At 59.2% G+C, this 22,454-nt stretch overlaps 1 protein-coding gene across 2 annotated transcripts in view; it reads left to right on the top strand.

The window, feature by feature from the left end:
• The window catches only part of CROCC (ciliary rootlet coiled-coil, rootletin), a gene marked incomplete at its 5' end in the record, with an annotated part of 37,703 nt that overhangs the window by 311 nt on the left and 14,938 nt on the right, over positions 1-22,454 (top strand). The window contains 19 exons of one of the 2 annotated variants that reach the window (XM_080800872.1): positions 4,439-4,624; positions 4,724-4,807; positions 4,888-4,949; positions 5,032-5,197; positions 5,991-6,097; positions 9,380-9,616; positions 10,091-10,187; positions 11,171-11,254; positions 11,676-11,909; positions 12,622-12,821; positions 14,565-14,747; positions 15,587-15,731; positions 16,386-16,532; positions 16,799-17,029; positions 17,782-17,975; positions 18,246-18,373; positions 19,489-19,658; positions 21,241-21,420; positions 22,162-22,296. In XM_080800872.1, coding sequence (XP_080656998.1) covers positions 4,439-4,624; positions 4,724-4,807; positions 4,888-4,949; positions 5,032-5,197; positions 5,991-6,097; positions 9,380-9,616; positions 10,091-10,187; positions 11,171-11,254; positions 11,676-11,909; positions 12,622-12,821; positions 14,565-14,747; positions 15,587-15,731; positions 16,386-16,532; positions 16,799-17,029; positions 17,782-17,975; positions 18,246-18,373; positions 19,489-19,658; positions 21,241-21,420; positions 22,162-22,296 — 2,970 coding nt within the window. Of the gene's footprint in view, positions 1-4,438; positions 4,625-4,723; positions 4,808-4,862; positions 4,950-5,031; positions 5,198-5,990; positions 6,098-9,379; positions 9,617-10,090; positions 10,188-11,170; positions 11,255-11,675; positions 11,910-12,621; positions 12,822-14,564; positions 14,748-15,586; positions 15,732-16,385; positions 16,533-16,798; positions 17,030-17,781; positions 17,976-18,245; positions 18,374-19,488; positions 19,659-21,240; positions 21,421-22,161; positions 22,297-22,454 lie in introns of those variants that run through there. The other variant, XM_080800871.1, reaches the window with a different exon arrangement.

The following is a 22,454-nucleotide window of genomic DNA, read 5'->3' as shown; positions in this document are numbered from 1 at the left end:
CCTCGAGGTCTGTTTTCTGTCGCGGGGATGCTAGTACGATGTGGGCTTGTGAGGAGTGGACCAGCTGATGGAATCAAGTGCCTATAGCCAGGGTGTTTCATGCCTACCTGTCCCACACCTGCTTGGGGTGGGGGGCACAGAGAGTAAGGCCCCTAGAGGCCCCTGCTACCCCTCCAGTGTCTGGACATCCCTCTGTGCTCCCACGTACACGGGTCTTGGGGTCCGGCCAGCAGCGGCTGGACACTGAGGCAGGCAGGCTGGAGTAGGCACGGGCAGCGTTCTGCCGGCCCTCTGGGGCGGCCGCGGGTCTGCAGCCACTCCCCGGGGGGGGTGAGACCTCGCCAAGGAAGGAAGGAGAAGCCAGGCCAGCCTCCAAGTCCAGACAGGACTCGAATTCCCCAGGCACCTGTCCCCAGGGCCCAGGCCAGGACTGCGCGTTGTTTTGGGTGCCTTGTTTTCTCTGGGCCTCCAGGCTTGTGAGAGGGGACACCAGGGAGTAGCTGGTGGCTGGGAGTTGGTGAGAGCGTTGCCAGAGGGAGGGCGTGTCTAGGTGGGAGACGTGCAGGTGGTACCAGTCATCCCAGTAACTACTGTTTACGGACTCCCTCTGGGCCTGGTGCTTGCTGGGTGCTTCACAGTCACTGCACCAAGAGAGCAGGCTCCAAGAAGGACAGCGCCGGGCTTGGGGGTCACACAGCCAGTGAAGGCTAGGGCTGTCGACCCCCAGCCAAGGGCTGTGCTTTGCCATTTTGTTTTCTGGGTGTAGGAAGAGACAACTGTGCCAGGAGTTCCGGGGGGGCAGTTGGAAAGCTGGAAGGACCTCAGACATGACCCTCTGGATGTAACAAACAGGAGGGCGAAGCCCAGAGGTGGGAGCTAGCCCGGAGCCCCCTGTGCGCTAGGCAGAGCCAGGTTAGCCGAGACTCCCCAGGCTGGGCCTGTCCCACGGGGACTTGCCTAATCACGTTGGGAAGAGGGGCACACATTCATGTGTGTGGTTGTGGGGGGTGCAAATGTCCTGGCGTTGGCTTGCCTGGACAGGCCCCCGACTTGTTGAGACTTGCGGAGGAGCAGGGCGGGGGGGCCCAGAGTGGCCCCTAGTGCCAGCAACATTGTGGAGCTAGTGTTCCCAGGTTCGCAGGGGGTGCGGAGGTGGGGGCTGGCCCAAGTCCCCTGTTGTTGTGGGTGACGGGGCCTCGAGCCAGCCCTCCTCCAGTTTAGCCCCCTCTCATCTTTTGGCCACTGGCTCAGTGCCAGGCCCCCGGGGGGACTGTCTCTTAAATGCCAGCTTCTGACTGACAAGCTGGTACGGCACCCCCTCGCTGGCAGGGGAAGAGAAGGAGAGATGGGAGGTAGCAGGTTTCTCTTCTGCTGAGACACAGCTGCTGCGGCTGAGGCTGCCTTGGTCCGGAAGATTCCCACATGTGGCTGGGCGGTCCCCTGAGCAGCACCCAGAGGGAGCCGGGCGTCTCGCTTTTCTGGGTGTGAGGTGGTGTGAGTGAGGCCCCCCGCCTGCAGGCAGGGTTTGGATGAGAGTGCCCTCCAGGCCTGTCCTGGGGCGTGGGCTCCCAGAGGACATCAGAGCCTGGAGATCGCCCAAGACAGATGCAGAAGCAGGCCCAGAGCAGGGGCTTGATAGGGTCGGTGGTGGAGCTGGGTTAAGGGTCCTGGTCCAGGGCTCTGCGGTCCTGTGACACTCTGTCCCTTCTGCCCACTTGTTCCCATGGTGCAGGTGGCAGGGCCGGACCTTGGGGCCGTAACTGTTACATGTGGGCTGTTTGGAGGCCCGTCAGTGAGGTTGTTCTGACCCTTTCAATCCTATGCCATCCCTGGGAAAAAGCAGTGGAGGCGAGGTCAGGATCTGTGTCCTGTTGACTGCATGTAGGGAAACTGAGGCAGGGGCTCCCCATGGCCTCCTCTCAGGTCAGAAGGAGAACTTCATGGTCCCTCTGGAGGCCCCCTCCATATTCCTGTCCCTGAGGAGCAGGTGTTGGGCAAGGCAGCTGGGAATGGGAAGGAAGGCATGGCCACGCCCCCTGGGCTCCGCCAGTGTCCATGGCAACCTGGACCCAGTGAATGAATGGCGGGTAGTAGGCAGCGGTTGCTAAGGGAGACAGTAAACTTCTTTCATCCTTAGCTTGGTGATCCGCCTCTTTCGCTTTTGAATTACAACTTAAACTGAAAGGCTGTTTTGTGAGGGGTGAAGTTTGTGCAAAGGGGCGAGGTGTGACCGGGAGTGGCCTGGGCCTGGCTGTGAGCTGTGGGGAGAGCCGGTGGAGCACCCAGAGACTGCCTGAACCCCCCCCCCAAAATCACAGCAAATAGCGCCCGCTTCACACAGATGTGCAAACACACAGAGCAGGGCCCCGATCAGACCCCACCTGGACACACAGAGATGTCACCTGGAAACACAAGTCCCCCATCGTGATACACTGATTTGTGGACCGGACACAGCAGGAGTCCCCCCAACAGCCAGACGCCACACTGTCCCCACCCCCCACAATTCACCGCACATACCACCCAGACGCACAGCCACACCACCGAGCTGCCCTGTCCCGCAGACAGCACAATGCATGGCCTCCCGTCTCGTGGACACACACAGCTAGACAGAGGTACGCTGCATACCTGCACGTTGCACAGAGTTGCTGATACACATGCTGCCAACACATGTGGAGCCCAGACACACTCTCCAGCCCCGCCCACTTACAGATCTGCCTCCAGACATAAAAACACATGAACAGGGGTGCCTGGGCGGCTCAGTTGGTTAAGTGTCTGCCTTCGGCTCGGGTCACGATCCCAGCGTCCTGGGATCGAGCCCCACATCGGGCTTCCTGCTCAGCGGGCAGCCTGCTTCTCCCTTTCCTCTCACTCTCTCTTTCTCTCTCACTATCTCTGTCTTGTTCTCTCAAATAAATAAATAAAATCTTTGAAAAACAACAACAACAACATGTGAACACATGGGCGCTCACTGGGGTCCTTGTGAAGGCCTAGCCACAAAGACACACAAGGTCCCCTATGGAGACAAATGACAAAGCACAGCCAACGAGGTGGGATCTCAGTGCCACCGTGCTCCGAGGGAGACACTGTGCCTGCCACCCTGGTCACAGGCCTGCAGCCCACCTTCTAGGCAGCAGCCCTCAAGCACTCCCCACCTGCCCCTCTTTATGGGTGGCACCCCAGTGGCCATGGTCACTCTGTTCTGGCACTGACCCCAGCACACGGGGTGGGGTAGGCAGAGAGCAGGTTGTTAGCATGGTCAGTGGCTTGTCGAGGGGCTCCCGGGAGTACTGGGTAGATGTAGGCCCAGAAGGCTGGCCTGGCCTGGCCTGGTCCCGTTCGTTAGCCAGCATGACAGCAGTTGCCCTCACTGTTGGCTTCCCTGGGACCTGGTGTGGGAGGGCATGTGAGTGGCGTGCCAGGCGCTGGGGAGGTAGACGGCGAGTGTGGGCCTGGGTCAGGATCAGCCAGGCTAGGCTGTCTTCCTCTTGGTTCTCCCTGGGTGTTGTCACTCTTCTGTCCGTCCCGCTCATCCTCAGCTGCCCGTTCCCCCCTCCCTTCCCCAACAGCTTGAGGAGGCTGAAGGGCCCCCTGGGACCAGCAGGTGCCTAAGGGGTTAGGAGGCTCTGCCAGAGCAACGATGATGACAACAGCGCACACATCCAGGCATCCGGCCTGTGCTCACGGGGTCTGATAATGAAGGGGCTGCCAGCTGCCTGGGGGCGGAGCAGGGCGCTGACAGCAGCTTTCCATAGAAGCCGGCTCTGTGCTAGAATGGGTGCCTCTTACAGAGCACTGTGTATGTGGGGAGTGGGGGCGTGGCGGGGAGCCCACCCGTGTCACCCCGGGGATGTTTGAGACTGCCACTGTGCCTTCTGTGTGTGCGTGTCTCTAAGCTCAGATATGCATGCGTATATTTTGGCCTCAGTTTGAAAGTATTCAGATGTGCTCATGCGATTAATTGATGATTCAACAAGCACGCCACTGCCACTCTCCTGGGTCTAAGATACGATGGAGAACAAAAATCTGGGTTTTCCTGAGCTCACCTTGGGTGGGGATAGGGGGACAGGGGCCTGTTGCTAATAACCCCCCACAGCCGGGTTAGGTGTTCAGCCCAGAGGCTCCTGGTGCCCCTAGGCAAGAGCACAGAGGGCCTGTAAGGTTCCCCTCCCTGCCAACCCCGGGCAACTTTGTGTTTTGCATGCGCGTGTTCATGGGCCCGCCTGCATGTGTCCACCGTGCCTGATCTGTGTGTCCATGCGTGCCCAGCCTGTGTCCCTGCACAGCTGGGTTACCGTGTGCACTCGAGCGCTCCACGCTGGGCTTGCCCACGTATGCCTGCAGGGCATGTGGGTCTGGGCCCACGCTGGCATCCTCTGCAGAGTTCCGTGCCTGCCTTCCCCGGAGGCCGGGGCCTCTCACCAAGGGACCTTCCCTGCAGCTGGAGCAGGCCGTGCGGCTGGAGTCTGGGGAGCCGGAAGCGCCCGAGCCCAGGGGGCTGGTGCGGCAGAGCGTGGAGCTGCGGAGGCAGCTGCAGGAGGAGCAGGCCTCCTACCGGCGCAAGCTGCAGGCCTACCAGGAGGGCCAGCAGCGGCAGGCCCAGCTTGTGCAGCGGCTGCAGGCCAAGGTCAGGGCCACCCACTCCTGCTCCTGTTCTCCTCCCCCGCCTTGCTTTGCCCTGCCCCCATCCCCTGGGGCTAACCTTCCACTCCGCACCTGTCCACAGACCCTCCAGTACAGGAAGAAGTGCACGGAGCTGGAGCAGCAGCTGGCGGAGAGATCCACAGAGCTGGAGCAGCAGCGGCTGAGGGTGGGTGCCTGCGGGTGGGGGTGGGGGAGGCAGGCCCTTCCCTCCGCTGGCCCAGGCTCAGGCCCACTTCTCCCGCCCAGGACACGGAGCACAGCCATGACCTGGAGAGCGCCCTTGTCCGCCTGGAGGAGGAGCAGCAGAGGTGGGGTGCGGCTGCGAGGGCGCAGGGCTGGCAGGGCTCTCTCTCCTGCCATGGGCCCACCAGTCCCGTTTGCACCCCCCAGGAGTGCCAGCCTGGCCCAGGTGAACTCCATGCTCCGAGAGCAGCTGGACCAGGCGAACTCGGCCAACCAGGCTCTGAGTGAGGACATACGCAAGGTGACCGCCGACTGGACACGCTGTCGGAAGGAGCTGGAGCAGCGGGAGGCGGCGTGGAGGCGTGAGGAAGAGGTGCGCATGGGGGTGCTGGGAGGCCAGTGGGGCCTCAGGGGCCCAGCCGGACCTGAGGGGTAGGACTGAGGGGTCAGGAGAGGGGTCCCTGCTGGTGGGTGAGCCCTTTAGCAGAGGTAAATAGTTGTCATCGTAAGAGCTGGCCTTGCTCAGCCTATACCACGTGCCCGGCGCACATTTTCTCCTCTGTTCCTCATAATAACTGTGTGTGGTAGGTGCTGTCACGCTCATTTTAAAGAGAGGTTACATAACCGCCCACGGTGAGGCAGGGATGCCGCTGCCAGCGGGATCTCTCTCTCTCTCTCTCTTTTTTTTTCTCCTCTCTCTTTTTTTTAAAAGATTTTATTTATTTGACAGAGAGAGAGGTCACCAGTAGGCAGAAAGGCAGGCAGAAAGAGGGGGAAGCGGGCTCTCTGGGAGCCCGATATGGGGCTCGATCCTGGGATCCTGAGATCATGACCTGAGCTGAAGGCGGAGGCTTTAACCCACCGGGACGCCCAGGCGCCCTCTCCAGCACTTTATGACCTTTGCGCTGCCTCCCGCAGCTGCAGCCCGTGGAGGCGTTGCAACCCGGTTCCCTGTGCGGGAGGGAGGCGTGGGAGCCCGAGCGGGACAGCCCCCACTTCCCCTGTACGCTGGCCTGGGGCACTGGCCCCGGGGAAGACCCACGTCCTGGTCCTGGGACCATCGATCTGAGTTGTGGGAGGAGGTGGGGCGGGGCGGGGCGGGGCCGCGGAGGGGCGGGGCCGCGGAGGGGGCGGGCCGGCCCTCACGCAGCCCGCCTTCCCTCCAGTCCTTCAACGCCTACTTCAGCAATGAGCACAGCCGTCTGCTCCTCCTCTGGAGGCAGGTTGTGGGGGTCCGTCGGCTGGTCAGCGAGGTGAAGATGTCCACCGAGAGGTGAGCGAGGCCCGGGTGGCGGAGGGGCGGCCTGGGCAGACGCTGCGGCGGCAGCTGGGAGACAGCCCCGCTTTTTGAGTTGAATTCATCTCAGCTCAGTTGAACTTCAGTCCAGTCCGACACACCTACTGTGTGCCAGGCTCTGTGGCGATGCAGAGACAACTAGTAATGCGAGCTCCTACCACTCCTGGCAGTCAGCACTTACTGGGTGTTTACAGTGAGCTAGGCTCTTTGGCCATTTTGTTTCTTCTGAGATCTACAGCGTCCCTGGGAGGTAGGAACTATAATCATCCCCATTTTACAGATGAGGGCACTGAGGCTCAGAGAGGTAGAGTGACCTTCCCTAGGTCACACAGCAGTAAGTAAGTGGCCGAGTCAGGATTTATAGCTCCTGCTTTTAATCCACTGGACTATTCAGCTTCTGCTCTCGGACTTCACAGGCTCTAGTGATGCAAAGATACGGACCCCCAAAATTCTAGACTGAGGAAGTGAGTGGTGAATGACATGGAAATAGAACAGAGAATATCCCAGATTCTCAGGAGGATGGGAGCGTTGGGGAGGTCAAAGAAACAGTTCATAGAGGAGGTGGAATTTGCACTGACCTCAAGGCCTGGGTAGGATTTTAACCAGCAGAGCCAGGGGCGCTCCAGGCAGAGAGAAGAGTGGGAGCAGAGGCTTGGAGGTAGGAGGACATGGCAGTCGATGGTGCTGAAGCAAAAAGCAGGGGAAGGGAGGTCAGGCTGGGAGAGCCTCAAAGGGCCGCATCAGCAGGGCAGCGTAGTCCTGCTTAATCTTTGAGCAAGTGAGGCTGTGGGGAGAGCTGAGGCAGACCGACCCCTTCCTTTACTTTTCTGCATTAAAATTTTGTTTAATTAATGATCTTATGTTAAAGTCATCAGATATTCAATGTCCAGATGTCCAGATTTCCAGCTGACACATCAGTGTCACAGATGAGTCACTCTTTTTTTTTTTTTTTTTACGATTTTATTTATTTATTTGACAGAGAGAGACACAGCGAGAGAGGGAACACAGGCAGGGGGAGTGGGAGAGGGAGAAGCAGGCTTGCTGCGGAGCAGGGAGCCCGACATGGGGCTTGATCCCAAGACCCTAGGATCATGACCTGAGCCAAAGGCAGACACTTAACGACTGAGCCACCCAGGTGCCCCGAGTCACTTGTTTTTATAATTTGTTTGAATTAGAACCCACAGATGCTCACCAAATGTGATTGGCTGACTTGTATTTTAAGTCTTTTCATTTATTTGTGAGGGAAACTGGGATAGTTGGGGGGTGCCTGGGTGGCTCTGTCAGTTAGGTGTCTGCCTTTGGCGCAGGTCATGATCCCACTGTCCTGGGATCCAGCCCCACATCAGACTGCCTGCTCAGCGGGGAGTCCGCTTCTCCTTCCTGCTGCTCTTGCACTCCTCCACCCCCCCACCCCCCACCCCCCGCCTTTTAAATAAATAAATAAAGGAAAGGAAACTAGGACACTTGTCCTAAGAGTTTCCCGCAGTCTGGATTCTGAGGTTGTGTTTAGCACCTTGTCCCCTATATTTCCTGTCAGTTGGATGTTAAATTTAATTCTTTCTTTTTTAAGATTTTATTTATTTATTTGAGAGAGCGAGAGAGATAGTGAGAGAGAGCACGAGCAGGGAGGATGGGTGGAGGGAGAGGGAGAAGCAGGCTCACCGTTGAGCAGGGAACCCAATGCAGGGCTTGATCTCAGAACCCCAGGATCATGACCTGAGCCGAAGACTAAGATGCCTAACAAACTGAGCCACCCAGGCACCCCTGGATTTAATTCTTGATCGGATTCAGGTCTGGGTTTCAGGTCCTCCTTTACTTAGTTTCAATTTAAGATTACATTTTTTGAAGCTTCATTGAGGTATGGGGCCTCTGGCTGGCTCAGTTAAGTATCCAGCTCTTGGGTTTGGCTTAGGTCATGATCTCAGGGTTGTGAGCTGGAGTCCCGTGTTGGGCCCCATGCTTGGTGAGCAGTTGGCTTGGGATTCTCTCTGCCCCCCCCACCAATAAATGAATAAATCTTTTAAAAAATGAAAATAAAAATTTAACGTTTTACTTTTGAACAACTCACATATTCACACGGTTCAAATTTCAAAAGGGTGTATGGTGGGCGCCTGGGTGGCTCAGTGGGTTAAGCCGCTGCCTTCAGCTCGGGTCATGATCTCAGGGTCCTGGGATCGAGTCCCGCATCGGGCTCTCTGCTCAGTGGGGAGTCTGCTTCCTCCTCTCTCTCTGCCTGCATCTCTGCCTACTTGTGATCTCTGTGAAATAAATAAATAAAATCTTTAAAAAAAAAAAAAAGGGTGTACGGTGAAAAGTCTCCCCCTTCTCCATTCCTCTGGGCCAGATGCTTCCCTCCCCTCCTGGAGACAAGTGGTATGGCCAGTTTCCTTCATGACCTTCCAGGCTTATTTTATTCAAGCAAATACAGCAGATCACACACACACACACACACACACACACTCTCTCTCTCTCTCCCTCTCCCTCCCCCACCCTCTTTGCTCCATACTCTTGGTGGAATTTCATCTTTGTGTTCTTGAAGACTCTGTCTTCACCTAATAGCTATAACTGGGAGGTGGCTCCGTATCAAACTTTGAACAGCTTCCCCATTTTTCTTGGCAACAGAGTATTCCATGAGTGGATATACCAAATTTATTTAATAGTAGCCCTCTTTTGGGGCGCCTGGGTGGCTTAGTTGGTTAAGCATCTGCCTTCAACTCAGGTCACAATCCTGGGGTCCTGGGATGGATCCCCACTTCCGGCTCCCTGCTCAGCGGGGAGTATGTTTCTCCCTCCCCCTCTGCCCCTCCCCCTGTTTGTGCTCTCTCTCTTATTATTTTAAATAAATAAAAATTTAAAAAAAGTAGTAGCCCTCTTTTGATGCACATTTAGACTCTCCCCAGTATTTCTTCCATGAGCAGTGCTACAGGGGATCACCTTGTGCACAGATCCCTTTCCTTGCATTGGGGCCATATCTGTAGGATCTGCTCTTATGGGTATAGTCAGTGGGTCAAACAGCCTAGCCACTTATAATTGTCAGAGCTCTTCCTAATTGCCCTGTGTCGTGGTTACACCCACTTACCCTCCTGCCACAGGGCCTGTTTCTCCACCGTCTCACCTACATTGTGTGTTGTGTGACTTTTCTTTTTTCTTTTTTTGCCAACCTGTTAGTGACATCCCACTGTAGCATCCTGGGATAGTTTTAATTTATCCTTGGGAGCCTGCCCCCATCCCATGCCTATCCCATGCTCTCTCCACCAGAGACCTGCTGCATTTGGGAGGGGAGCTGGCCCGGACCTCAAGAGCCATCCAGGAGGCGGACCTGGGGCTGAGCACCAGCGTGCAGCTGGCTGAGAGCCGGGCCGAGGCGGCCCTGGAGAAGCAGGCGCTGCTGCAGCTACAGCTGGACGAGCAGCTTCGGGACAAGGTGCTTCAGGAGAAGGAGCTGGCCCAGCTGCAGGTGCAGAGCAACTTGGACAAGGCCAATCTCAGTGCCAGGTGGGTGCCTCGTAGGCAGCACAGGAGGCGGGCTGCCCTGTGCAGGGGGCATCTGGGGATGCAGGAAGGAGCGAGTGCCCGTTCACTGGCCACGGGCCTTTCTCCCCAGTCTGCCCCAGTCACACCCTGTGTGACAGAGGGAGAGACTGAGGTTTGGGGGGGCTCTTGCCCAGGGCACATTAATGAGCAGTTTAACCACTGATGCTAGAACTTAGGCTCCTCGCTCGGGAGACCTGGACGAGTCCCAGCGGTAAAGCAAATGGCAACCTCATTCTCCTTTTGTAGAGGATCAGCCTGAGGCACAGAGGGGAGGGACTTGCTCAAGGTCACAGAGCCAGGGAAGTGGATGCTAGGGCCTCTCCCTGAGGTTTGGGAAGGCGTGAAGGACACAGAGCTGGTGGGTTTGAGGAGAAGGTGGGGTGGGTCAAGGTGGGGTGGGTCTCCCCTTCACCTCTGTTACTGCCCTTCCTCCAGAGTGACCGAGCTGGCCCTGACAGTGGAGCGCCTTCAGAACCAGAATCTGGAGAAGGATCGGGTCAACAAGGCCCTGAGCGAGAAGCTTGAGGCCCTGGTGAGATATGGCTGCCCCTGAGATGTGGAGGACGGGATCGAGAGATAGACCAGACCCCTGGATGAGGGTCACGTTTGCTTGGGCCACTCTTAGCATCCTGTGTTGGCTCAGTTTCAGCCCTCATTCGCTGAGCTCCTAGTGCGTGCTAGGCTTAGTGTGAGCCCCTAGTATGTGCCAGGCTTAGTGTGAGCCCCTAGTGTGAGCCCCTAGTATGTGCTAGGCTTAGTGTGAGCCCCTAGTGTGAGCCCCTAGTATGTGCCAGGCTTGGTGGTAAGTATGTTCACCTCCTTCATCCTGTTTCATCCTCTCAGCAGCTCTGTAGCTTGATTCCCATTACACAGATGAGGAAGCTGAGGCCAAGGGGAAGTACTTGCCCAGAGTCTCAGAGCCAATAAGGTGGGGCTTGAACAGATGCCTGTGCCCTGCTAGCCCAGGGCTCCTTTTCTTGGAGCTCAGCTGCCTCCCCCCAAGAGGGACACCCTTCAAGGGTACTGCTGGGTTGGTCATCCTTCTCTGTGGGGCCTGGCCTGTGTTCTTTTTTTTTTTCTTTTAAAGATTTTATTTATGTATTAGAGAGAGAGACAACACGAGCAGGGGGAGTGACAGGTAGAGGGAGAAGGAGAAGCAGGCTCCCCTTGGAGCAGGGAGCCTGATGTGGGGCTTGATCCCAGAACCCTGGGATCATGACCTGAGCCAAAGGCAGATGCTTAACCAACTAAGCCACCCAGGTGTCCCATGGCCTGAGTTCTATATCCGGCTCTCCTCCAATAGTCTGTGTGACCTGTATGGTTACACTGCGCCCCTCTGGGCCTGGGCTGTTCGTTGGGGACCCTGGGGCTGCTACGGGGTCTACCAAGCACTGGCCTGTGGTCATGGCCTTAGAGATCTCCTGATGGGCAGGGCCTCCAGGGAGAGGACTGGGGAGCTTCAGGCTGGGCAGAGAGCCTGACCACCGTTTCTTCGTCTCCCCAACATCACTCCAGGAATCCCTGCGGCTCCAGGAGCAGGCGGCCCTGGAGACAGAGGACGGAGAGGGGCTGCAGCAGACCCTGAGGGACCTGGCACAGGTGTGAGGTGGGAGGGAGCCCTGTGCGGGGCGGGGCCAGGCCGGCTGGGAGCACCGCCGCTCTGGTGGCCTTGAGCTGAACTGCAAGTGGTTGAGGGCCCTGGGGACCCAGGCTGCTGCTGTTGGACACCCCTGCTGGCTGAGCCTGGCCTCTACCCTGAGGGAGCCCCAACCTGAGAGGGGAGGCACTGCCGGTTCCAGGCCCATCGGTGAGAACGGCCCGATCACGGCTGGGTGATACATGGGAGACCTCACCGGGGTGCCGAGGGCTATGAGACAGAAATCGGGAAGACCTGTAGGAAGCTTAGAATGTGCTGCGCAGTGTGCGAGGAAGCCGGACACGTGGCCCCGGGACCCCACTGCCTCGCCTGGGCCAGCTAATCCGTGGCGCCCTCTTCAGTGGCCTCCCTACCCCAACTCAGGCCGTGCTGTCGGACATGGAGAGCGGGGTCCAGCTAAGCGGCTCTGAGCGCACGGCGGATGCATCGGATGGCAGCCTGCGGGGGCTCTCGGGCCCCCGGACCCCCTCCCCGCCGCGGCGTTCCTCGCCGGCCCGCGGCCGATCCCCGCGCCGAGGCCCATCCCCAGCCTGCTCCGACTCCTCCACACTCGCCCTGATCCACTCGGCCCTGCACAAGCGCCAGCTGCAGATTCAGGTAGGAGGGGCCCCAGCGCCCTCCAGGGCGGTGCCAGAGTCGGGGAGGTTGGGCTTTGGGCCGCTTGGGGCGGAGCCAGTGCCCTGGGGGTGGAGCCAGAGTTCCGTGGGAGGAGCCCGGGCCTGAGCTTTTCGGAATGGAGCCAGATCCCTGAGACTGAGCAACTGAGTCAGGACTCATGGAAGTGGCCGAGAGCGAGGAGGTAGATCTGAGCCCAGATTGGGAGGTGCCTGGGCAGCGGGCGGCGGAGCCTGGGGCAGAGCTGGAGCCCTGGTGTAGAGAGGAGATTACCCGACAGACAGAGCCAGGACCTGGGAAAAGGCCGAGGCGGGAGTGGGTAGGAATCAATCTAGGATCAGAGGAGCTGGAGAACTAGGGGCAGCGAGGAGTCTGGGGAGAGTCAGAACCCGGGTGCAAAGGGGAGGAGCCTGGGAGCCCTGGAGTAGTCAGAATCCGGGAGAGGACAGAGTGTGCTTGGTGGTTTGTGTGGGGCTTAGGTCAGAGAGGCCAAGGAAATGGAGGCTCCGAGCCCTGGCAGAGCGTTCAAAAGGGCCTTGGGGGCGCAGTGAACGGGAGTGGAAACCTAGTGTGGGGGCTCAGCCCCCCTCTCCTGGCCCGGACCTGGGCTGCAGAGTGGGCTGGTTGAGCAGAGTAGGGGGCGCTCTGGGAGCTTCCGAGGGCTCTCCCGGACTCAGCGGTTCCCATGCCACAGGACATCCGTGGGCGCTATGAGGCCAGCCAGGACCTCCTGGGCACCGTCCGGAAGCAGCTCAGTGACAGTGAGGGTGAGCGCCGCGGCCTGGAGGAGCAACTGCAGCGTCTGCGGGACGAGACCAGCGGGGCCACCCAGGCTCACGAGGATGCCCAGCGTGAGGCCCAGCGTCTGCGGAGCACCGTGGACCTTCTGAGCAGGTGCCTGAGAGGTCAGAGGTGGGGGCCCGGATCTCATGCCAGCCCAACCCTGTAAGCACGTGGTCATCACTGGCCATGTATGTCTGTTAAAATTCAGTTAAGCATTATCGGGGCTCCTGGGTGGCTCAGTTGGTTAAGCATCTGCCTTTGACTCAGGTCATGATCCTGGAGTCCTGGGATTGAGTCCCGTTTGGGGCTTTAATCTTATCTTTAAAAAGATTTTATGTATTTATTTGACAGAGAGAGAGAGTGAGAGCACAAGCCGGGAGACAGAAGGAGAGGGGGAAGCAGGCTCTCCCCTGAGCGGAGAGCCTGATGTAGGGCTCGATCCCAGGACTCAGGGATCATGACCTGAGGCCAAGGCAGATGCTTAACCGACTGAGCCACTCAGGTGCCCCCAGTTAATCATTTTAAAAAGTAAAAGTTTAGTCCTTCAGTTGTCCTCGCCACATTTTAAGTGCTCAGTAGCCGCACATGGCCATAGAACGTTTCGATCATCTCCGAGAGTTCTACGGACAGTGCTAAGAAATTACCTGCTCTTACGGGCCTGGTTATTTTTGTGGTTTTTGTTGTTGTTGTTTGCTGTGACTCTTCATAAATGTAACTGCAGAGTAAAAACTTCCAAAAACGAAGGGAAAATAAAAATGTGGGCCCTCGTCACAGCCTAACCCATTAATGCACTAGTTCTGTTTCCTGTTGCGCTTCTGGGTAGAGAGGCAGGGGACGCTCCCCATACACCTGCCGTGTGCCAGGCTCAGTGCCAAGTGCTTTACGTGTCTTAGCCCAGTTAGTCTCCCCGTCAGACTCACGCCGTTTGGAGCTGTGACTGTCCCGAGCTTGAGAGACTTGTCCAAGCTGACACAGCGGTGTGGCTGGGGGTAGGGCTTGGAATTCACGTCCTTCTGGAAGCAAAACCAGAGCTCCCCATGCCTTGGAAGGAGGGCATTTCTGTAGTCGTGTACACAGTGAACAGCTCACTTCGCGTTGTACTGTTTTAATGTTGTGCTGTGCAGTTTTTCTCACGTCCTGACGGCCTTAGCGTCTAGTACACACTCAGGTTGTCACTTCGAGTGAAGGGGTAGGGGCCGTGGAGACGATGGCAGCAGTCAGTCCTCAGCTTGAGCTGAAAACCCCAGCTGGCTTGGAAGGAGGGGTGACAGACATACTCCCCACCCCCCATTTTGTTGTGACTGCTGGAACTGGGGGAGAAGGCAGAACTCTGAAAATCTCCAGAGTTCCCGGTTGCTGCCCCCTCCCTCCACTCCTGGCTCCCACGTGCTGCCAGCCTGTGCAGCAGGAAGGGTGGCATCTGGGCACACTGAGCTCTGTCTTCCAGAATCGTGGGGCTTGGAGGGCGTGGGGGGAGCTGTAGGGGTATCTCCTGGTCGTATGGACTGGCACTGCCTGCGGGTCCCAGGAGCCTGGCCTGGCCTCTTCAACCTGGTGGGGTGGTTGGAAATCATGCCAGTGCTTCCATCCATCCTGCTGGGCCTCTGAGCTGGGGGTGGGGGGGGGTTGGCTGTTGGGGGAGAAGGAAAGCTGGGTGTCGCCCTGGGGAAGAGTCGGCTCCAGGGAGATGTGGATGAAGTGAGTCACCCGTGGAGGGGGGCAGGGAAGGCTTCCTGGAGGCAAGTGCCTTAGAGGTCGGAGGCTGTGGCTGAGGCTGGGACCGCAGCTTGGCCTCCTTCCCAGGGGAAAGCAGCCCCAGTGTCCCTGACAGCGCCCCCGGCTCTGGTCCTGCAGGGAGAAGGACAGCCTGGCCTGCAGCCTGCAGGCAGCCCAGCAGCAGGCCGAGGAGCTGCGGCAGGAGCGGGAGAAGCTGCAGGTGGCCCAGGAGGAGCTGAGGCGCCAGCGGGACCGGCTGGAGGAGGAGCGGGAGGACACCGCGCAGGACAGCACGCGGGCTCGCAGGGAGCTGGAGCGCAGGTCAGTGGCTCCTAGTCTCCTGCCAGGGCCACTGAAACAGTCCGTGGGGCTCCCAACGGTGTCCCTAGGGGCTGGGGGGGGGACCCACACCCCCTGCTGTCTGGAGGAATCTCCACGGCACCCCTCTGAGGCGGGGCCTTCCGACCAGCCCCGTTTCAGGCAACAGGCTCAGACATAGACTCACTTCCCTGGGATCAGAGGACCGCTGTGAGGTAGGGGTGGGGGTGGTGACAACAGCCAGAGTTCAGATGACCGTGGTAATAGTCCTATTGTATTGTAAATGGCAAGTTACAGGAATAGTGTTAATAATAATATTACCAAGTGCCGGACATTTTAAGCGCCGACATTCTCTTGTTCAGGCCTCATGGTAACTCTATGATGTAGGACCTGTCGCTGTCCCCATTTTGTGGATGGTGAAACTGAGGCACAGAAGGGTCATGTAATTTGACCAAGGTCCTACAGCTAGTTAGTAGAAGAGCCAGGATTTGAACCCAGGCATTCTGCCTTCAGCGTTAACCTCTTCACCGTGCATGCCCTGCTTTGTCCTCTGAGGCTTAAGTCATGGTGCTGGTTAGTACCTCGTGGTACTCGGTATCACTCATGTTTCTGCCGGCTGTTGGAAGGGAGGTATGTCAGGCACTGTTCTAAGCACTTCGTGTTCAGTAGGTCCTGTATCCTTACAACAACTTCATGAGTCAGGTGTTACCCCATTTTGCAGATGTGAAAACTGAGGCCCAGAGTCACAGAGCCCGAAGCAGAGGGCTTGGCTATTCTTTTGAGTAGGGCTCTGGCCTCCAGGGCTCCTGTCTCAGGCCCGGCCGGCACCCTCTGTCCCACAGCCACAGACAGCTAGAGCAGCTGGAAGGGAAGCGCTCGGGGCTGGCGAAGGAGCTGGTGGCCGTGAGGGAGGCGCTGAGCTCTGCCACGCTGCAGCGGGACATGCTGCAGGCGGAGAAGGCCGAGGTGGCCGAGGCGCTGACCAAGGTGGGACCCCCGGGGTGGCACCGCCACTAACCCGTCCCTCCCCTGGGGCCCGAGGCCTTCTCACTCTGGCTGCAGACTGACCCCGGCGCCAGGCTGGCCTCGGGCTGACCTCACACCCCAGCCACAAGTGACCTGCCCTCTCTATTCGTGGTCCTGTCCTTGCCTTTCCAGATGCTCCTGGGCCAGTGCCTGTTTTTCAGGTCAGCCCGTCCCATCTCCAGATGCAAGTTCTGGGGACTGTGGGAGCCAGGGGCGCCGTCCTTGGTGGGTGCCTGCCCGCCCCATAGTCTGGGTCCTGACATTGCCCCCTAGACCCTACTCTGAGGGACCCTCTGGCCCTGGCCCAGCCCTGCACGAGCTGGGGTTCACCTGCTCCCACACAGTTTTGCCGTGTGTGGCTTTTGCATAGCTTCGGAGGCAGCAGGCCTTCCTCACTGGTTGTTTTCCGTCTCATGTCGTGCTTTCTCTCACCCCCCACCCCACCATCTCGGAGGGGCCCCCTCTCTCTGCCTCTTGTGCCACCCCACACTCCTGCCTCCATCTCTCTACCTTCTCCCATCTCCCTGTCTCTGCGCATCTTTTCCTGCCTCTCCTCGGCTCCCCTCTCTCTCCGCCTCTCCCCTCTGACCATCCCTGGCTGCCCTGGCCCCGCAGGCGGAGGCCGGCCGCGTGGAGCTTGAGCTCTCGGTGACCAAGCTGAGAGTGGAGGAGGCCTCGCTCCGGGACTCCTTGTCCAAGCTGAGCGCCCTCAACGAAAGCCTCGCGCAGGACAAGCTGGGTCTGAACCGCCTTGTCGCCCAGGTAGGCTGGTGCCAGCGGGCCCCCCTGCCTCGTGCCCCTCAGTCCCCACCCCCTGCCTCAGTGCCTCCCTCCCTGTCCACCTCTAGCCCTGCACCTGTCCTGGTCACTGCCCCTCTTTCTGTCCACATGCCCGAGGGACCACCCTCTCTCCCCATGGGGCCTCCCCTGGGCGAGTGGGTGGAGAGGAGGGGGCACCCTTGGTCCTGGGTGGGACCCCCTTCCGTAGGTGGAGGGGCTGAGCCGACCTGCTCCTTCTGCTGTCGCAGCTCGAAGAGGAGAAGGCCGCCCTGCTGGGCCGGCAGCGGCAGGTGGAGCAGGAGGCGTCCTTGGCGCGGGAGGAGCAGGAGCGGCTGGAGCAGCTGCGGCTGGAGCAGGAGGTGGAGCAGCAGGGCCTGGAGGGCTCCCTGCGGGTGGCCGAGCAAGCCCGGGAGGCCCTGGAGGTCCAGCTTCCCACGCTGCGCCAGGAGCGCTCCCGGCTGCAGGAGCAGCTGGCCCAGGTGGGTGCGGGGGTGGGGCGAGGGGGAGCAGGTGGGAGGGGCTTTCAGGCTCCCAGCCCCCTGCATCCCATGCTGGCCTAACTCCCAGGCCTAGGAGCTTGATTCTGGGTTTAAATCCAGCCCTCCCTTTGCTAGCTGGGAGTCTCGGGCAAGCTACCCAACCTCCCTATGCCTCAGTTTCCCCCTCTGTAACATGGGGCTAACAGTTCTCATCACAAAGGATTGTTCTGAAGTGTACGCCGTGTAAGTACTTGGTAGATGGAGATCTCACTGCTCAGTAAGAATTCATAATATGATACCAGATAGAGAATTTTTTAATTGGAGTCTTAGACTGTAGAACACAGCTGGAAGGCACCTTAGGGCTTTAGGGATCCAGGGACCTTTTGACAGCGTCTGTGCTAGGGGGCCCGGGTTCCTGGGAAGGGGCTCTAGGGGATAGGCCGTGGGGCACAGGGAGCAGGGCTCCAGGTCTCCACTCCGAGTCTGTTTTGTATATTCAGCTCCTCCAGAAAGTTACCCCTAAACTGCATGAGGACGCTTATGTGCTTTGGTACGCATGTATGTTGCGGGTCCAGAGAGGGCTGTGACTTGTCCCAGGCACTCATAGCACATCAGGGTCCAGCCTGGGCCCGAACCCAGGTCTCCCACCTGCCTGGCCAGGGCGGGGTTGGGCTCAGGCTTGGGGTGCTGCTTGGTGAGCAGCTGGGAGATTCGGGGAGTGGTGCTCATAGTGCCTTGGTTGGGGAGGGCAGCTCTCCCGGCAGCTGAGCGGGCGGGAGCACGAGCTGGAGCAGGCACGGAGGGAGACCCAGCGGCAGGTGGAGGCGCTGGAGCGGACAGCCCGGGAGAAGGAGGCGCTGGCCAAGGAGCGGGCCGGCCTGGCGGTGCAGCTGGCGGCAGCTGAGCGAGAAGGCCGGACCCTGTCGGAGGAGGCCACTCGCTTACGGTAAGGCACTTGGGTTCACCCCTACCCTGGGGGTCTGCCTGGGGCCTCGCTGTGACCAGCCACACCCTGGCGTTGGCCCGCAGGGACGGTTACTTAGGACCCAGGCTTGCCGGCATGTCCTAGCTAGGGCCCTGGCTTCCCTAGGGAGCGTGGGCTGGGCTGAGCAGGTAGGTTGGCACCTGGCCCACAGCTGGCCACGCCCTGGGAGTCACCGTGTTTCCTGGGGCCTGGGAAGCTGAGTCCCGAGGCCACGGATTGTGTGTGCTGCAGCCTGGAGAAGGAAGCCCTGGAGAGTAGCCTGTTTGAGGTGCAGCGGCAGCTGGCGCAGCTTGAGGCCCGCCGGGAGCAGCTGGAAGCCGACAGCCAGGCCCTGCTGCTGGCCAAGGAAGCCCTGACCGGTATGGGGGGATCCTGAGTGGGGGGTGGGGAACTCCAGGCTCCAGCCCAGGCTGTAACCTGTCGGGTCCTAGGGTCACCAGAAGTTGGGAGCACTGGCTTTGGAGTCTGGCTGACCTGAATTCCAGTCCTGTTGCTGCCACTTAGATCCGAGCTTTCTCGGGCAAGCCCCTTCCCTCTCTGGGCCATACGTTCCTCATCTGACAGAGAGCAGTGCTAACACTCACCTTCTAAAGCTGTCGCTAGGATGAGGCGAGAAGAGTACGGGAAGACCTTGGCACAGCGCCTGGCTCGGCCAGCGGTGGCTGTTTCTCGTCACCAGGGCGCTTGGGTCTGAGTTCTCCGCAGAGCCGTGGGCTCTCTCTCCCCCTGCACAGCCCTGCTTCCCTCCACGTTCCCCGTCCAGTATCTGAACTCAGGGCTTGACCAGGCATCTGCTTGGGCCACGAAAATTAGCTTTCCCGTCCGCATCTCCCTGGGCCAGACAGAACCAGGAAGGGAAATGCCGACAGAGGCTCTGGTGGGCTTCCTACCCAGGGATGGCTTTTAGACTGTCCACAGTGGGGGGTGGCTTCCCCATGGTCACATGCATTGGTACTGACAGCCCACCAAGCACGTTTGTAGCCATCAGTCATTCGAGGAGATGCCTTATGGAAAGCTGTGCGGCTTTGGGGAATTACCTGTCTCCTCTGAGCCTCCACTCCCTCCTCTGTAGGTTGGGCACGAGGTCAGTACCCGAGTGTTACAGTGAAGCTGCAGTGAGAGTAGCTCTCACGGGCTCAGCCAAGAGTCTGAGCCCTCGTAAGCACTCAGTCCTTTATGGGGGTGGTTGTATTTTGCTAACCTCCCTATTGAGGGGGTCTTCTTCATGTCATTTCATTCCTTTGATGCCATTCTGGCTAGATAGGGAGGGGGACAGGGCCAGTGGAATCATGTGGCAGATGGGGAATCGGGCCCAGGGAGGGTGAGAATCCTCTCCAAGGCAGCTCAGCTTAGATCCCAGGTGGAGCCTCTCCGCTCCGGGATTCTGCCCACGTGGCTCATCTGGCTTGAGTCTGCTGGCCCACAGGGAGGTTCTGACACGAGCGTGTCCGCTCCTCCCGTCCCTCCTGTGCAGGGGAGCTGGCAGGCCTACGGCAACAGATGACAATTACAGAGCAGAAGGCAGCTCTGGACAAGGAGCTGATGGCACAGAAGCTGGTGCAGGCTGAGCGGGAGGCCCAGGCGTCTCTACGGGAGCAGCGGGCGGCCCACGAGGAGGACTTGCAACGACTTCAGCGAGAGAAGGTTCGGGCAGCTGGTTGGGGCAGGCAGGACTCTGAACCCGTCTCTCCTCTGTGACCTCAGACAACTTATCCTTCTCACTCTGTATCAGTCCCCAAATCTGTGAAATGGAACTTCATCTCTGTTCCAGGGACCCTAGGGGCAGCTGAGAGAATCCACTGGCTATGCCTTCTCAAACGCGCGGTTTCCCAGGCCCCACATCTTGGTTCAGCCCTGGTGACCCTGATGCAGGCGATCCAGAGCCGCAGTTGGGAAATGCTGACCTAACGTACAGTAGGAAAGCATTTTCATTTGCTAGGAAGTGCTGTCTGCCTATGAAAGACCCTTCTGGAACCTGAGCACATAGAAGGACATAGAGCCAGGTTACTAGAAGACAGAACAGAGCCATCTAAGAACACTGGTTCTAGAATTTCATTGCCTGGGTTGGGACCTGATCTTGGCCACATCTTGGTTAGGTTACCTGAAGGGCCTTCACTTCTCCATCTGTAACAGTGGGGACAATGATCCTATAGAGTGTTGTGAGGATGAGGCGGGGTAATCCGCATAAAGGGTTTAGCATAGTGACTGGCATTTCATAAGTGCTCCACTAGTATTATGGCACTGAGACACCATCCAGAGCAGGCCTTGGGGCAGGGCCGCTGAGTCACCTGTGTTGGACAGGGCTGCCTCCAACAGAGGTTCAGGGCACCCGAGGGGCATCCCCCCTGTAGTCTTCTTGGATTGGGGCAGGCATGCATCTCACTTCTCCCGCAGGTGGCAGCAAATCGCTCGCAGAAGGAGCACTTGTGTCTACTTTTCACTAGTTGGTGGGGCCTAGTGCCGGGGCCAGATACCTGCCTGGGACCCCGGAGGGGCTTTTCTTTCTCTGTGGGTTCTACCTACCCACCCGCCCACCCTCTAGGGAGGCAAACTCCTGTGTCCTCTGACTCCTCCTGCACCTTCTGACTTGGCCTCTTAATGTCACTAAATCTGCACTCGTCAGGCCAGCTGTTCTGCTGTCCCCGGGCCCGCTTTGGCCCTTGCAGCGCACCCAGCTTCTCTCTACCCAAGCCCCAATCCCCATCCTTCTTCCATAGCTTTGGACAACTCCTTAGTCCCAAATTCGGATTACTCCTCATCACCCTGACTTGAGGCTCTCTATGGCCCTGACTGTTCGCAGAATTGGCCAACGTCTCCTTACAGCCCACAGGGCCTGGTCTGGCCTGGCTGCTGCCTGTGACTCTGGTTCCTTTGCTCACCATGTCCCCCAGGGACCTTAAGCATAGTGCATCAGCTTCTCTCTAGCCTCCAGGCTATCTCTGGGGCCGGACTCTGGGCCTGGGGCTCTGTTTCTTTTCTCTGTTGACCTGGTTGACCACTGCCCATCTCTCCTTTGGGAAATGTTCTCTGACCCCCAGGCCAGGCTGCTGCCACTCCCTGGGGCTTGCACAGCCCTGGCGTGTCCCCGTCACAGCCCGGATCACTCACCCCGCCTTGTAGTTACCGGGTCACCTGCCCTGCCCCTCAGGGTCTGGGCTACAAGTGGCTCTTGCTGCCTGGGCCAAGCCTTGGCGGGGGGTCACAGGTGCCTGGGCCTGGCCCACAGGAGGCAGCCTGGCGGGAGCTGGAGGCCGAGCGGGCCCAGCTGCAGAACCAGCTGCAGCGGGAGCGGGAGGAGCTACTGGCACGGCTGGAGGCGGAGAAGGAGGAGCTGAGCGAAGAGATCGCGGCCCTGCAGCAGGAGCGGGACGAGGGCCTCCTCCTGGCCGAGAGCGAGAAGCAGCAGGTTCGTGAGCCCTGGTGTGGCCTCCGCGGCTGCCTGAGGGGGACCCTGCTCTGGGGCCAGTCCCTGCTCAGCCACCCAGCAGCTAGGAGCGGGGAGTCCCTCTCTGGGTCTCAGGGTCCTCTCCCGCAGATGGGTAAAGCGTTGCTGAGCCCCGTGGTCAGCCAGCCATGGTGCATGGTGTGAACTCGCCGAGTGGCACTGCCTTCGTGACACCGTGAGCCCTGGGTCCAGGAAAGCGGACCCACATTCTGCCATCCCTTCTGCCACGGTGGGCTGGCCCGGGTGCCCCCAGATGTGAGCAGTCTCCATGAGGCCCACATGTATCAGTGGACCCTCCTCAGGAGAACGAACTCCTGACTTTCCCATAATGTGATGGAGTCAGGATGGACAGTGTCCATCTATCTCCTCACTAGCCGTGTCCCCCTGAGCAAGTCACTTTACCTCCTGAGTCAGTTTCCTCATCTGTAAAAGGGCAGTGATGCAGGGCAAGGATTGTTGCGGCCAGTTAGGGAGATTTCTAAGTTGTGTCCATGTCCAGATTTACTGTACGGGTGTTGTGCCCTTTTCTGGGGCCATAGAAGGGGTGTGTCTGCACCGCTGCCCTGGGTGCACCTGCAGTGACCCAGACGAGGTACCAAGCCCGCAGTGGGCACATTTCCCAGGGGAGAGTGGGGGCAAGGCCCGAGCATGCCCCCATGACCAGCCAAGCCCCAAGCCTCTTTGCTCCCTGCCTCTGCCCAGGCGCTGTCCCTGAAGGAGTCCGAGAAGACGGCACTGTCAGAGAAGCTGCTGGGCACACAGCACAGCCTGGCGGCCATCTCCCTGGAGATGGAGCGGCAGAAGAGAGACGCTCAGAGCCGGCAGGAGCAGGACCGGGTAGGGCAGGCCAGGCAGGTGGGCCTCCATCTGAGCTGGGAGGCGTGGCCCTGTCTGGAGGGGTCCCCTGTCTAAGGCGTGGGGCGCATGGCTCTGCCCTGCAGAAGCCTCTGGGCTGTGGGGGAAGCTTCAGCCCTTCCTTGGGAGTCCCCGTCAGA

The sequence above is a fragment of the Martes martes genome (genome assembly GCF_963455335.1).
Source record: "Martes martes genome assembly, chromosome: 4".
Classification (NCBI taxonomy): domain Eukaryota; kingdom Metazoa; phylum Chordata; class Mammalia; order Carnivora; family Mustelidae; genus Martes; species Martes martes.
The sequence above is the reverse complement of the archived record's forward strand: the minus strand, read 5'-3'. Positions and strand labels throughout refer to the sequence as shown.